The sequence below is a fragment of the Ammospiza caudacuta genome, chromosome 1, assembly GCF_027887145.1.
Source record: "Ammospiza caudacuta isolate bAmmCau1 chromosome 1, bAmmCau1.pri, whole genome shotgun sequence".
NCBI lineage: Eukaryota > Metazoa > Chordata > Aves > Passeriformes > Passerellidae > Ammospiza > Ammospiza caudacuta.
Window position 1 is genome coordinate 63,275,259 of NC_080593.1, and position 15,002 is coordinate 63,290,260.

General features: G+C 37.8%; 1 protein-coding gene across 1 annotated transcript in view; it reads right to left on the reverse strand.

The window, feature by feature from the left end:
* Positions 1–15,002, reverse strand: part of CDKAL1 (CDK5 regulatory subunit associated protein 1 like 1) — a 382,971-nt gene that overhangs the window by 17,788 nt on the left and 350,181 nt on the right. Inside the window, exons 14-15 of the mRNA XM_058800651.1 lie at positions 12,951–13,034; positions 8,393–8,557 (exon numbers count right to left, since the gene is read on the reverse strand). Coding sequence (XP_058656634.1) covers positions 8,393–8,557; positions 12,951–13,034 — 249 coding nt within the window. The remainder of the gene's footprint in view (positions 1–8,392; positions 8,558–12,950; positions 13,035–15,002) is intronic.

Sequence of the window (15,002 nt, forward strand, 5' to 3'; positions counted from 1 at the left end):
ACATGGCAGTTCACCTTTAACATGATTTGGTAATTTTTTTAAATGAGCTACACTTTTAAAACAGTTTTTAGTTTAAAAAATAGCTTAATGTCATGACTGTAATTTTTATTGCCCTTCAAAACAATCTCAAAGGTAATGAATCATCTCACTTCAATGGTTTTGGCAATAAATACATTTCCAAGAGGCGGATGTTCAACATTCCAGAACTTTGTATGTGTAACTTCAAACCTACTGACTTCTCATTTGGGGATGGGGAAAGCTGTATCATGAGCTACATGTGCCTTTTTTTGTGCTGTCCCTTTCATGTATTGATGTAGAAAGACGATTTTAATTACAGCTTCAATAAAGGAGGAACAGAGAAATACCATCCACTCAAGACATAAATATCTGATACCTCTGACTGTGTATTCTCATAGGGAAAGGAGAGATAGGGAAGGAATGGAGAGAGAAATACTGCCTAAGTGTGCTTTTTTGGTGATCTAAGGAGTACTAATAAAGAAAAGGGATGACTAAGTACTGCAAACAGAGATAAAATGTACATATGGGCTGAATATCCTCCACCTATCTTTGCTGGAGAGGTATGAAATTCAGACCTATAATGATTTCTGTGGACTGGATGTAGACAACTTCCAAAACAACATAAAAACTGAGAAAAGTTGTGGCTGCTATACTTTTCTCCTGAAAGCCAATTAAAACTTACTGAACATTGGTATATTAAATAATAAAGGATTACCAAAATGAAATGCTATTTAATTTTTCTTGAAGAGTCTGTTTGTTAGAGATCTGATGAAAAAGAAAAAATATTTTAAAGGATATCCTAAATATTACAGGGAGTGTCAAGTAGTTAAAATTACCATGGCTACACATTTCCCTATGCCAACAGAGAGCAGAACCTACTCACTGATCTTGCAGTGCAGCATCAGCAGGTTGAGGACTAGAAATAATACACAAAAATGGCAGAACAATTTTAGCACTTAGAGTTCTACTTCTGGAGGCAGTGGGGGTAGAACATTTCTGTTTAACCTTTGCTTATTCTCCAGAAAATGACTTTGAGTTGAATCCTCCAAGCCATTACTATTTCCATTTATTGCATGAAGTGCACAGGATTAACATAATTATGTATTTTAAGTGATTAAACAGTGACATTCAGCAAAATAACACTGTCTGCTGAGGAAATGAAAAGTACATAAATTAATGTTCAGTTTTTTTCACCTGAAACAGACTGTGGTGAGCATTTGTTTGAAAAGGGGCTATGTAATATGTGTTGTTTCAGCTGAGCTTTGATCACTGTAGTTGAAATTCAGCCCTGCCAGAGGGAGGGGCAGAAAGACAACATGCCCATTAAATTAAAGACACCAGGACAAAACTACTAGGTGAAGGACTTAGGCTGGCTCTTGAGCTTGCTGCCTTAAATCACCTCTGTGTATTTTAGCCCTTTAAGCAGGGCAGAGAAATGTGTTGGATCAACACACTTGCACTCCCTTCTGTTCCAGTTTGGGAGTCATCAAATGGCTAAATTAGAATATTCACTGAATTACAGCAGATAAGGCTGGAAACAAAGAAGTCACCTAGCCCATACCCATGACCCAAGGTGGCTGACTTACATCTCCAGTGTTTGTCACAGCCATTGGCTAAGTATGCTCCTAGAGATCAGCATTGATTAAAATTCCCCAACACTACATGCGATTCAAGCCAGTGCTTATCTAAACCCAGCAAGAAAAAATTATTCTGCCCATACATAAGACTTGACTGCAAGTTTCAAATTTTAAGCCAAGAAATGGCTTGGGCTTCCAAGCAGAAGAAAAATTCAAGTCAACTCAATTCCCCAAATGAACAAAGCCAACACAGCATGCAGATAATGTGTGGATCATGAAAATCAGCATCTAAGAAAGAGCACATTACAATTTTCAGGAAAAAATGAGACTTTCAAAGGTCCTTTTATAAAACATCCAGAGGTGGCATTGAGCTCTGCTCTTCAAAAGGAAATATAGCTCTTATTAGACTAACTTGACAGTAACCTTCATGAAAGAACTGAAGAAAATGTAAGAAAAAAAGATTAATTAAGAAGGATTTTACACCATCTTTTATGACCTCTATTTACAACCAGCAGGGAATACAAGGAACACATTAAACAAAACAGATTAATACATGCAAGAGCACTAAGTACTTGTGTACTTAGCCCTACAATCAGTTCTTTCAGAGAATCACAGAATCATAGAATGGTTTATGTTGGAAGGGACCTTAAAGATCATCTGTTTCCAATTCCCCTGCCATGGGCAGGGACACCTTCCACTAAACCAGGTTGCTCAAAGATCCATCCGACCAGACCTTGAACACTTTTAGAGTTGGGACATCCACAGCTTCTCTGGGCAACCTGTTCCAGTGCCTCATTCCCTCACAGTACAGACTTTTTTCTGAATATGTAATCTAAACCTACTCCCTTTCCGTTTGAATGCATTCCCACTTGTCCTCTCACTATCTGCTCATGTAAAAAGTCCCTCTCCATCTTTGTTGCAGATTTCCTTCAGACACTGAAAGGCCACAATTAGGTTAACTCAAAGTTTCCTCCTTTCCAGGCTAAACAAACCCAATTCTCCCAGTCCTTCCTCATAGGAGAGGTGCTCCATCCCTCTGATAATCTTGGTGGCTTCCTCTGCACTTTTTCTCCAAGAGGTCCATGTCCTTCCTGTGCTGGGGACCCCAGAGCTGGATGCACCACCAGAAGAGAGGGACAGATTCCCCTCCCTCTCCCTGCTGGCCACTCTGCTTTTGATGCAGTCCACGATGAGGCTGGCCTTCTGGGCTGCAAGTGCACATTACCAGGTCATGCCCAGCCTCTCACCCACCAGCAATCCCAAGTCCTTCTTGGCAGGGTTGCTCTCCATCTGTTCATTCCTCAGCCTGTGTTCATAGCAGGGATTGCCCTGCAGCTCCTTGCACTTGGTCTTGCTAAACATCATGAGCTTGGCATTCCATCCTTCAGGTGAGACAACTGCACCACTCAGCTTAGTGTCACAAAAAAGGTATCAGAAAGTGGGAGAGAGTTCAACTCAGCTAACAAAGGGATGCTCCTAAGAATGCAAGAGCACCAAGTAATGCATCGTATTTTCATAAAGAATTATCTGAAAATTATTTTACACAGAAAATGTTCCTCTTTTTGCCAGTGTGTTTCTCTTACATTTCTCATATTGCCCTTTCTTGGACTTTGTAATAAAAAGATCCCTTTGCAAAGTAATTTTCTGAGAGAGGTAAAAGGTTTTATGTTCTATATTAGTTTATCTTTCTTCTTTGGAAATTCCAGTCTTTCATTAGCATTTCTCATACTTTCTACAGTTTCTGAAATTTTATGAAAGATTCCTCTACTCACACCTAAATGCCATTTTTTGATCTAAGATTTTTGATCTAAGAATGCTTCCTCATTCTCTTTTTGCCCTAAATCTCTAATCTCCAGTTCCTGTTCAGGAACCAACTTTTCCAGCACTTTGAAACTCCAGCACATGTAAAAACTATGCTTATTAATTAACACACATCTTCCACATTTCCTTCCAAGTCCTTGAAGGAAGTTTCCAATAGAGAGATCTTAATTCTGACATGATTTCTTTCATTTCTGTTCCAGCAGAAGATACTTTCTTCCCCTTCTCCATTTTATTTTGCCTGCAAGTGAAGCACCCTTTCTACCTGAGATCAGAGAGTTTCCTTTAAGCTATGCTTTGTTGAATTTTCTTGCTGGCAGGCTATAAAGAAGTGTTTGATATATGCATCTTTCCTGTTTCTTAACATCATAAAAAAAGGCTGGGTGATGTTTTTGCTCATGTAACTAGAAAATATTTGTGGCTAACTGTAAGACCAGTAACATAAATCTTCATTAGTATCCAGAAACACAATGCCACAATAACCTACTGCAGCTAAAAATGCAGGGAGGACGGGAGACAGAACAGAAAAAAGCAGAATGACCAAAATAATTGGCTGCTAACTGAAAATCAGTGGCTCACTCCTCATTTCCTCCAAAGAGCCCAATGACTTGAATAGCTTTTAGCTTAAAAGGCCAACTGTGGGTATTTCCAAGGCCTAGGAACCACAGAGTTGTGCACCAAGATCCCAGACTCACAAAAGAAGACATTGGAAATGATGGCTCCCAGCAGATGCCATTCACAGAGGAAGTGTTAGACATGGAGAATACAATCAGAGAAACCAATGGGAAACAGAAAACTGAAAGATGTGCCTGTATTTGTTTGAAAAAAAAGTCAGGCATTATAGAAACATGAACTATGAACATAAAATAATCATGACTGGGGATTAAACAGCCTGTAAAAATTACTTTTTTTTCTCTTGCCTTAATTTTCCATCTGATTAAAACTTCCCACCAAAGGCCCTCAGACTTATGGGGCTTTGATTCTGGCAATGCATTGCAACTCTGGCAGGTAGCCAGCCTTTTATTTTTATCCCTCAGCCCTTTGGTCTTTTCTTCATATATTTCTCATCTTGCAGTATTTTTTTTCCTTTAGCCACAGAACATATGTAAACAACCAGAATTATTTTTGGAGTACAGAAGCATAACATACTCTATTTCTAGTTCTAACAAGAGATCATATTCTTGCAGATTCTTACTTTTTTTCAATGATTAGTTTAGGGCAAACATTTGTCTGTAAACAGGATACATTTATTAGGTACTTTATGCTGCTGAGAAACAGTCAAGATCCCTAAATATGGCCAAATAAAACTAATACAAAATTAAATTTTTTTTTTTTCTAAATTAGATTACATTTAGACTGTTGACACACACTGCTGACTTTTCAAAAATATTATCCAAAGATAATATACTCAACACTATATGCACTGCAAACCTACCTCCAAATCCTAAAAGATAAGTTTACCAGAGTGCTTAGGGACATAGAAAACATGCTAAATTGCTTTCTGAACCTCAAAATGCTGAAGTGCACTCCTAATGCTTCAAGCCTACCTCAATGAAAGGATGTCACATCTACAGCATTTGCTTCTTCTTTTCATTCTTGTGAAACTTAAGAGAACTAAATCTTGATCAGAGCTTTGAAATACTTATTAACTGCTATTTGTAATTGCAGTTAGTAACTCGTGACAGGTTTGTTTTGTCTGAATGTTCATTTTAAGGTTATTGTCACTACTTTCTAATGTCCAGCTGACATATATCCTATCTTAGATTTACTGGAACCAAATTCAAAACTGTCTCTACACGTGTTCATGCTTTATTGACTTCAACTTTCACCTATATCTCCTCTGCAATGTATGCCTTCTAAACACGGTTCTCTTACTGAATCAGCAACTGTCCATTTTAAACCCAAGTAAGTCTACAGTAGATCTGTCAACCAAAATTTCCAAATGTGCTTGCCCTCCCAAATAGCCATCCTGTAAAACTGTGCCACTTGAAGAAATCACTCCTTTTTGAGTGGCTTTGATAAGAAAATTCATGCTGAAGTTTAAAAAAAAATCCTGGCAAATCTTGTGCATTTTACTACTTAGTATGTCCACAACAATCACTAAGTCTGATTGCTTTGACAGCTTTTTAACCCCATCTGCTGACTCCAAGACTCTTTGGTCTTTCCCATCCCAAATTCTGCCACAGAGCCTAACATTATTGAATGTCAAGATCTTCCACCATCTACTTGGTTACAGTTTTTTCCTTAAAGAGTCTAATAAATGTAAGACATTCTACATCATTAGTACATTAATGGATATACCTATCAGCTGTGTTCTTCATATGCTGAAAAAGCATGAAATGCTAGAAATACTCTGAATTAATTCTATATATATTTCCCTCCTTACTTGTCACAGACATACAATGTGTGAATATTTTATGGACACTCTAAACTGTCCTTTGTGGTTTTGCATTTTGCAGTCAAATCTGTTGACTCCAGTTGGCGACCTACTTCTTTTATTTATTTGGACCAATTTCCTGCCAGAGTCATGCAGCCAAAAAGGTAAAAAAAAAGGTCTACAACTGTTCCTTCAGACACACATGTTGCTTGTGGGGCTCACTCTGAATTTGTCAGAAAAAAAATATTGAGGGTAATGTATCAGATGAGAAAGAGAGCACACAACTGCAGATAAGCTTTGATTCTTTGGAGGTACTTTTCCTCACAGCATCTCTAGAAGTACCTTCTTGCTTAGGGTGAGTTTATGACTTGCTTTGACATCCTCACATGATGATGCTCTCAACTGATTAATTTCCTTAAAAACTACAGTTTCAAAAGCTTTCACTCTTTCTGTGAGCATTCCTCATTAGAGAGAAGTAGAGTTGTGATGGATTTTGAAACACCTTTTACTGTGTCCTATGTAAGTTAATGAAAACACTATTAATAATGAGCAGACCTTAATTCTTGATCACATATGCGCACAGTGGAAAATTCATCCAAGATTTTAGTTCTGCAAGCTGCAGAAAACCTACTGGAGACACCTGGGACCTTGTTAAAGATCCAAGATATTTTGCTACTTTTGGGAAATCTGAATTAATCAGTTCTGAGTTGCCTCCTTCATCTTTCCCCAACCTGCCATCCGTGCATGTAACAAGCTACAAAAGGCTCACAGGACCCTCACATGAGCCCCTTTTATCTTACTCAGAGCATCTTTCATTGGAACTATGTGTCTTGAGCACACGCAGCAGGAAGTGTTTCCCAGCAGCCCAACCAGAGTAACCCAAATTGCATCTTGCAGCCAGTCAGAAGGTAACTTTGGTGGCAAACTGACTTTTCTTTTTCCTGAAAACCTAAAGAAAGTTCCTGAGCTTCTATTTATATGTATGATTTTCCAGAATGAACTTCCCACTAAGAATTTCAGTTCATGTTCTATATATTATACATTGGCCAAGTGTGATTAAAAGCTTTCAGCTGCACCTCTATGTACTGAAGCTGTTCCATCTACTGAAATACTGAGATTCTATTTTCTTCCATTACACAAAAGTTCCCAACATTTCCAGTGGCCCAATCATACATAAAATACTCCATTGAAGGAGCACTGGTAACCATGAAATGTCATGAAAAGCAATTTGCCTTATCATTTGCTTGCTGCAGCCATTTATGGTGGGATTCCAGGTACTTGTTCCAGGTACATATCTCAATGAGTCCCTATGGAAATTATCAGTATCCTTGATTGTAATATTTTTACCTCTCATTTTAACATTAAAAAATTCAGTCAAGTCTGCCTGCTTGTCCCCATCTACAAGCTTCTGGCAGCACATAGTCAGTTTAATGACAGTCTTGGTTCTGTTCCAGCAGATTATTTAAAAAAAAACTATTCAGATGAAAAAATCAGCTGTGCTTAAATAGCCACATAGTCCAACCAGACAATTCAAAGGTTTTGGCTGTTTTTTATCTCTTACAGACCCTTATCAGGCCAATATACACATACACACAGACAATATTAATGGGGAGCTTAGTAATGTGTTTGTGCCTAAGTGTCATGATCTGCTGAACACATTACAGTAGGTGCATTACAGGGAGTGCATTATTGCTGCTCTGTGTTTCCACAGCCAGGCTTATTCAAGAGACCAAGGAGCTTAGCTTAATACTGGTCACCCCAGGTATGCCTTGATGATGTATTTTAAATGTGACTACTTAGAACATAAACAAGGACATGTATATACTTTAATACTTATCAGCAATTTACTGTAAAAGCAGTAAGGTGGCTGATAAACTGCCAATTATCCTTCTCCCATGTGCTACATATTTGTTGGAGATCTTAACAACAGTGCTGGAGAAAGGACGTCAAATGATGCTTAGAAATGTGATACACATTTTCATTTCACACTCCATCAGTTTTTACAACTAGAGCTCCATGAAATGTATGAGAATACTTGGCTAACAGCCATATCTACTGAGCTGTAAAATAAGAATCAGATCTCTTTTTAAAAGAGTTTCATTTTTTTTACATGACTAAATCAGATGTTGACCTTTTTCCAAAATATATTGTAAATATATTCTGTACCTCTACCCATCAATTAATTTTGAATCTCTGAGTAGTGTTTAGACCTGTTTTAACAGATATGTAATCAATACATAATTTTTTTTAGAACAGCTTTGTAAAAAAAATTTAACTAATTCCTCAATCCATTAAACTGAAATATATTGAATTATATAATTACTGGTGTTTAATATTTTCAATTCTAGTATGTTCTTTACCCATCTTGCATCTAGAAACAAGAAACAAATGTATTATTGCCTTTATAGTCAGCAAAGTAAAGCTACGATCATCAGCAAAAATATATTTTGAATTCAGATTTCAATCTGTCAGAAAAGATTAAAGCTTCATGCATATATAAATGGGAACTATAAAATGATAACAGATACATAGCATGGAATCATTTTGCTTGAACAGCTGTGGATTTGCCAGTGTAGTAAAGCAGAAAATGTCTTTTACTCACCTCTGTTAAACCAGAAATTTCTCCTTTTGCTAACGGTCTGCTGACGGATGCAGTATGAACTCTGGCATCTGATACTGGCTGCCCCTTCATAAAATGTTTCCCAGCTTCATAAATATTCACTTCTACCATCTTACCCATTAACAGAGGATCCTTTGGCACAAGAACCTTTCAAATAAAATAAAGACATAGTTACTAAATACTGCAAGGAACATTAGAGTCTCTAGTATCCATTCAGAAAACAGATTTTTGATAAACATCAGAGAAAATCCTAAAACTTAAACATTTTAGTCACCAGTGTACACTACAGCCCTGGCACACTTGACCAGTAAGATCTCCAGCCTGCATTCTACAAGAGCTTTGCAGTGTTAGCTCAGCTCTTTTCAACTCCAACTGATTCCTAAAGTCATGCTTTTTGATTGGTGAGAAAGTTGGGCCTGAACTGCAGCTTTTTAATCCAGACCCAAACAGTTCCCAAGGACATTTGTACTACACAATTCTAACAGACTGCTGCAAAGCTTCCCATTTTCATCTCTGTCCCATGACACTTTAAAAAAAATAATTCTGAGTCTGTAAAGGCTTCAGGACAGAAAGTATACCCTTTTCTCTTTGCACAAGCCTTTATTTTGATTGTGCAGATCCTTTGCAGCTGAGATGCATGATTGACAATGAATGCCTGTAAAAATAGATGACTGCTTCTTGGGTCAGCAACTAATGCCACTCTTTCCTGAATTCGCACAACCATGATATCAGACTGTCCCACTTCACATAAAAGCACTAAACAGATGTTCCTAGGTCATGCATTTAAAAAAAGAAAGAGACCAAAACATTTTTTGGAATGGAAGAATAAATGGACTTTAAATGGCTCCAAAATAGGTAAGCAGTTGAAAAAGAAAGGCAGAATAATTTCTTGATGAAATTACATTTTTTACACTGTTTACAATGAAAAATTGAATCATGGGGACTTATTTAATAACATTTACTTGAAGCTTATCCACACACAGAATCCTAGAGTGGATCAGGTTGGAAGGGACCTCAGAGGAGTTATCTGATCCAATCTCCATGTTCAAGCAGGGTTATTGTAGAGCACATGGCACAGGACTGCACCCAGGCAGTTCTGGAATTTCTCCAGTGAGGGAGACTCCACACCCTCTCTGGGCAATCTGTCCCAGTGCATGGTGACCCACACAGTAAAGAAGCTCTTCCTCCTGTGCAGCCCCACATTTCTCTTCACAGAGAAAAGCAAGGCACAATTCTTCCCAAGAATATTTCTGGGTTTCACATTCTCTGAACATCAGAGAAAGAAAACACAATTCTGATCTTATTTGCTGTGCCTCTGTTTGTGCTAAAGTAGAATGCAATACGGAGACTGTTTATCCAAAGTGATGGTGTTTTGTTTCCTTGGCCTATCAGGGCCAAGAGTGTGTGTGTGTCGGGACTGTCAGCTGACAGTCAGGAGAATTCTGTGCAGTTGTGTGCAGAGTTGAGTGCTTGGCAGATACAGTTTAGATGTAATGTAATATAGTATAGTATTAGTATAATAAAATAATTAATCAGCCTTCTGATAAGATGGAGTCAATGCATCATCATTCTCTCTCCCCTCGTTGGGGTTGCCTGCAAATTCAATACTCATGTTCAGGGGGAATTTCCCGAGCATCAGTTCCATTGCCTCTTGTCCTACCACTGGCACCACTGAGGAATAGCCTGGAAACACCCTCTGACACCCTCCCTTCAGATGCTTAGGGACATTCAGGAGATCCCCTCTCCTTGAGGCTGAACAGGCCCAGCTTCCTCAGCCTTTCCTCATGAGAGAGGTGCTTCAGTCCCCTAATCATCTTTGCTGTCCTCCACTGGAGCCATTCCAGCAGCCCCGTGTCTCTCTTGTACTGAAGAGCCCAGAACTGGACCCAGCACTCCAGGTGTGGCCCTACCAGGGCTAAGGAGAGCTTTTCAAAGGAAAAGACCTTATCTTTTTGTCTTGATACTTTGATGCTGAAATGGAAATGCCTTAAAATGGCTAAATTTTTAGGACTACATGTGCAGAGGATTTTCAGAGAAAAAAAATCTGTGCCACCTACATTTGGAGACCATTTTTTTGCCAAACACTGCCTCTCCATTTTCACCTGTCACTACTGTTGATTGTTTCACTTGGAGGAAATCACCACCAGTGGTTGCCCTTCTTCCCTGAGGCTCAAAGTGTTCATGACTGTAAGCACTTCAAGATCATAGGATCTTGCTGAGCTTCCTAGGCATCTTCCAAGAAAGGTAGAAATCTTTGCCTTTCAGAGACAGGCAAGCTGAGACTCAGCAAACACAAAGTCAGGATCGCAATGCTCAGAGAGTGTTACAATGTGACTGGATCACAGTTCTTCCCAAGTAACTCATCTTGGGCAAATTTAAATCAAAGGGAAACTAGGTAGCTGAGTATATACTGGGCTCATGCCCTCTGTAAATCTTCCATCTCCTCATGAATAAGGAACTAAATATAAACCAAACTTCAGAAAAAGAAACAGGTTAAGTGAAAATAACTGGGAGATAGCGTAAACAACCAAGCATCCAGGCTTGGCACACACTCAGATATTTTTTGAAGTATTTGTTAAGACAAAACCCTCGATGGTATTTCTAAGAAACTCAGTTAAGCCAGCAGAAACTCACCTTGGCTATGGATCTGGCAAAGCACGCTTTGGTCACTTTAGACTATTCTGTTCAATGTAAACTGTATCATCTAAGCCTTCACAAATGTCAGCTGCAGCTCCACCACTAAGTCTGTCTGTGCAGCTGTATTGATGTGGGTTTAATAGCAAATTCTTTTTAGTACAGATGAGCTCAGTGAAGAAAGAATACATTTGATAACTATTTGAGTTAACAGAACACTACACCAAGATTCTGAGCTTCAGCTTAAATAATATATAATACGATATTTAGACTTTAGACTGGTTTTCAATTTGCTGCTATTAATCTTAGTTACTAGCATGGATTCTTGTGCTTACCTGGGTGAGCAGTAAGATACCATCCTTATGAAACATACCACACATAACATTTTAGGGAAAGGAACTGCATTTCGTTAATGAAAAGCATTTCTTCTCTAATAGAATTTAAAATGAGTCCCTACGTGACTATTTGTATTTTGTGAATTCTTTACCAGTCCCAATCATGAGCTGCATTAGGTGCTGTACAAACACAACACAAAAAACCAACACTTTGTTTCCTGTATGTATTGCTTTTAATTTAGTTAATTAAGCTTCCATAAAACAACATTGAACAAAAAAGTCCCAAGAAATCTCTTTTTAATCTCCATGTTACTCAACTCTAACTGATAAGCTACAAAATCAAGGAGCATCAATAAATAAGACTTAGACAGAAATTGGATATGCAATAAAAAAAAAAGAAAGTGAGGAAAAAATAATTAGCAACCCATATATCTAACAGAAACAGAGAGTTCAAGAATAGCCATGTTACTTACTACTAAGGAAAAACAAATAAATAAATTCTGTAACATAACCCAAAACCAGAAAAAAGTACAGCCATCACCTATATTCTCCCCAGGTTCAGAGAAAAAAAACAACTAATGGTAGCAAAAGTAAATTGTAGACAGCTTAGTCCAAGAAAATGGAGATTAAAATGATGATGATTCAGGAAAGCCAATTTTATTGGTCTTAAGCAAGTCATTGGCTTTTGAGCAAAAATAGCAACTTCGGAAAATTGATATGTGTGTTCCCATCCCAGCTCAAAGATAATGTTTTTGTGTGGCAAGAATTTATATACATGAAGTACACAGAAGGAAATGACAAAAACTAGAAGGAAGGCATGCCATTTAGGGGGACCCACAGAAGCCTGAGAAGTGAACTCAAAAAGCAAAATGAGGATGAACAAGTCCAAGTGCAAGGTGCTGCAGCCAGGCTGGGGCAATCCTAGACATAAGTACAGACTTATGGGAAAAGAACTCATGGAGAGTGGGAACTTTCCTGCTGGGAAGGACTTGGGGGTGCTGGCAGATGAGAGGCTGGACATGAGCCAGAAATGTGCACTTGCAGACCAGAAAGCCAATTGTATCCTGTGCTGCATCCAAAGAGGGGTGGCCAGTAGGGCCCCATCCAGCCCACACCATTGTATGATGCTATGAAACACAATATATCATGTTGAAGTGTTTATCTAAAAAAGTTTCTGACTCTTCTATTGTTAGGAATTTTTTTTTTCCAAATTGCATTGCCTGAAACACTTTTCAGAAAGATGTATGCAAACTGTCATGACTCAACTATTCACAAATCAGTGCTTTGGGGACACTGAAATTAAAATTACTGCAATAATTAACAGCTTCTTAAATCATGCTGTACACTCAAACATCCACTGTATATTTCTTAACATAATTTCAGGTAAATTATATTTAAAACACAATAATAAAACAAAATATCTCATAGAAAAGTCTTGATGGTCACATGTTTCCTGGAAAACACTTCTTATTTCTTTATTAGATGTTTTTTATCCTGACACACTGTGTTGCTGAGATTATCAGAAAGCAAAGATAAAAGAAAAATATGTTATTTGGTTTATTTAACTGTACCTGCTCATAGAAAGGATTGTGAGCAACGTAGTATTTGGAGTCAAAGGATTCTTCTGTTACCAGAACTCTTTGCCTCTCACCAACCTGGAAAATAGAAGATGAGAGATGTCTCAGAAAGCAAAACCAATGAATTATACTGAGAACTTCAGCTACAAACAAATGCCCTTAGCAGAAATAATCAAATTCTCTGAGGAACCTCTGTATCAGCAAGAAAGTGGGGTGGAGAAAACACTACTTACAAGAGTCTAAAACTGACAAGGTTAAAAGAATGGAGGGATAGAACTGAGGGGCTGTAATGAAAAAAATGAGGGGCCAACAGGAAAATCCAGTTCAGAAATATACACTGGTTTTTATTTATTAATGCGATAGCAAATAAAAATGTAAGATGTGAAGTCCATTACCTTTTCATCCACCTAATGAAAAAAATCTGCAATCAATCACCAAAAGGGTGTCTTTTCTTTAAAAGTCACACTTGTAATTTACAATTCTGGGGCATCTCCTTATTCCCTCTTGGTGAGCTCATTTCACTGTACTCATGAGATCACACCGATTTCCATGGCAGTGGAGCCAACACTGCATATTACAAAGACTCAAGAAGAAGAGTTTATAACAACTCACACACCCAACATACTAAAGGCAAAATAAACACTGGTCTGGAGAGAAAAGTATTTCAATTATACTTCTCAACTTCCAAATACACTTACACTGTTCAAGGGAAGCAGCAATTTTAAAATTAAATTGAAGACTCAAAGACAAATTAGTTGCATTTAAGGACCAAACAGATATGGAACAAAATCTGACTTTCCCAAAGTTCAAAATGTCCCTCTGGTCCTGTCCATTACTGAGTCTATGATGAAGTGTATAGCCTAATTTCTGCAAACCTGGAAGGACATTTAGCTCACATTTTTAGTCTGAGCCCATCTCTACTTTTTCCATCTAAATGTGCTCTAGATTATTTCCAAACTATTTAACAAATGCATTTTGCAAATTTCAACTGTCTAGCAAGTTAAATTTACCCACTGCTTTTATTACTATTCTGAGACTCAAGAAGGTTTCACATTTTACTCCCCAGTTTTAATATCCATGAGCAAAGTCACATTCCCCTCCCCTCTCCCTGAAAGATTCCCACCACATCCCAGTGGCAGCTGTTACACACAAGTTTTAAGATCTCCATCATAAGTTCCATGTGAACTCTGCAAGATTCAGAGAGGATAATAATGCTTTGATTCTTTAAGGTACAAGCAGTAAAAGATAAGATTAGGATTTTCTCTTACAGTTAATTGTAGAAAACAGAACTTTAAGAAATAGGAGCAGCAATGTCACATCTGCATTACAGTATATACGTGTACACACATATGTATACACACGAGATATGTATATAATTCTCCACTTGCTGAAAAGAAAGATTTCACAGAATAACTCTTGCCTTCCCTTCCTTGTGCATTTATCTGGAACATTTCCAAAGTAAACCCTGGAAAGCAAAGGAAATAGCAAGCACCCAGCTCATTTCCCCAAAGGCAGATGGACTTTACTCCCCAGAGCCACAAGTTGTGGGGTACACAGCAGAAGGGGACAAATCCCTTAAATCCAAACCCAGCGACAGACCTCTAATAGTAGAAAGTATGTATATTTTTGCATACTTTTAAGAGGTGTTTAAGACTTGTTTATAACACATTTAGAATTTCCATTCTCTGGGAAGTCTGAAACTACAAATAACAACTGATACAACATACTCAAATTTTAGTAAAAATCCAGTGTAACCACTGGTGGTGAATTTTATTATTGTTTTCAAGAAAACAGTCATTTAACTTAAATCCCCAGAGGAGTTTTGCAAAATATGTCAATAAGGCACTTGAGATAACTACTCCAGTAATAAGATTACAGAAAACATTTCCCCTAAACTAAGAGGTTTTGTTACTTCCATAATATTTGAGACCACAGCTTTTAAAAATCACAGCTCAACATCTGCTGTAGCACTGAAGTGCTCAAGTCTCACATGTCCTGCAATATTATGAAAAAGAGGAGGACAGAATGTTAGATAAGCAACATTCA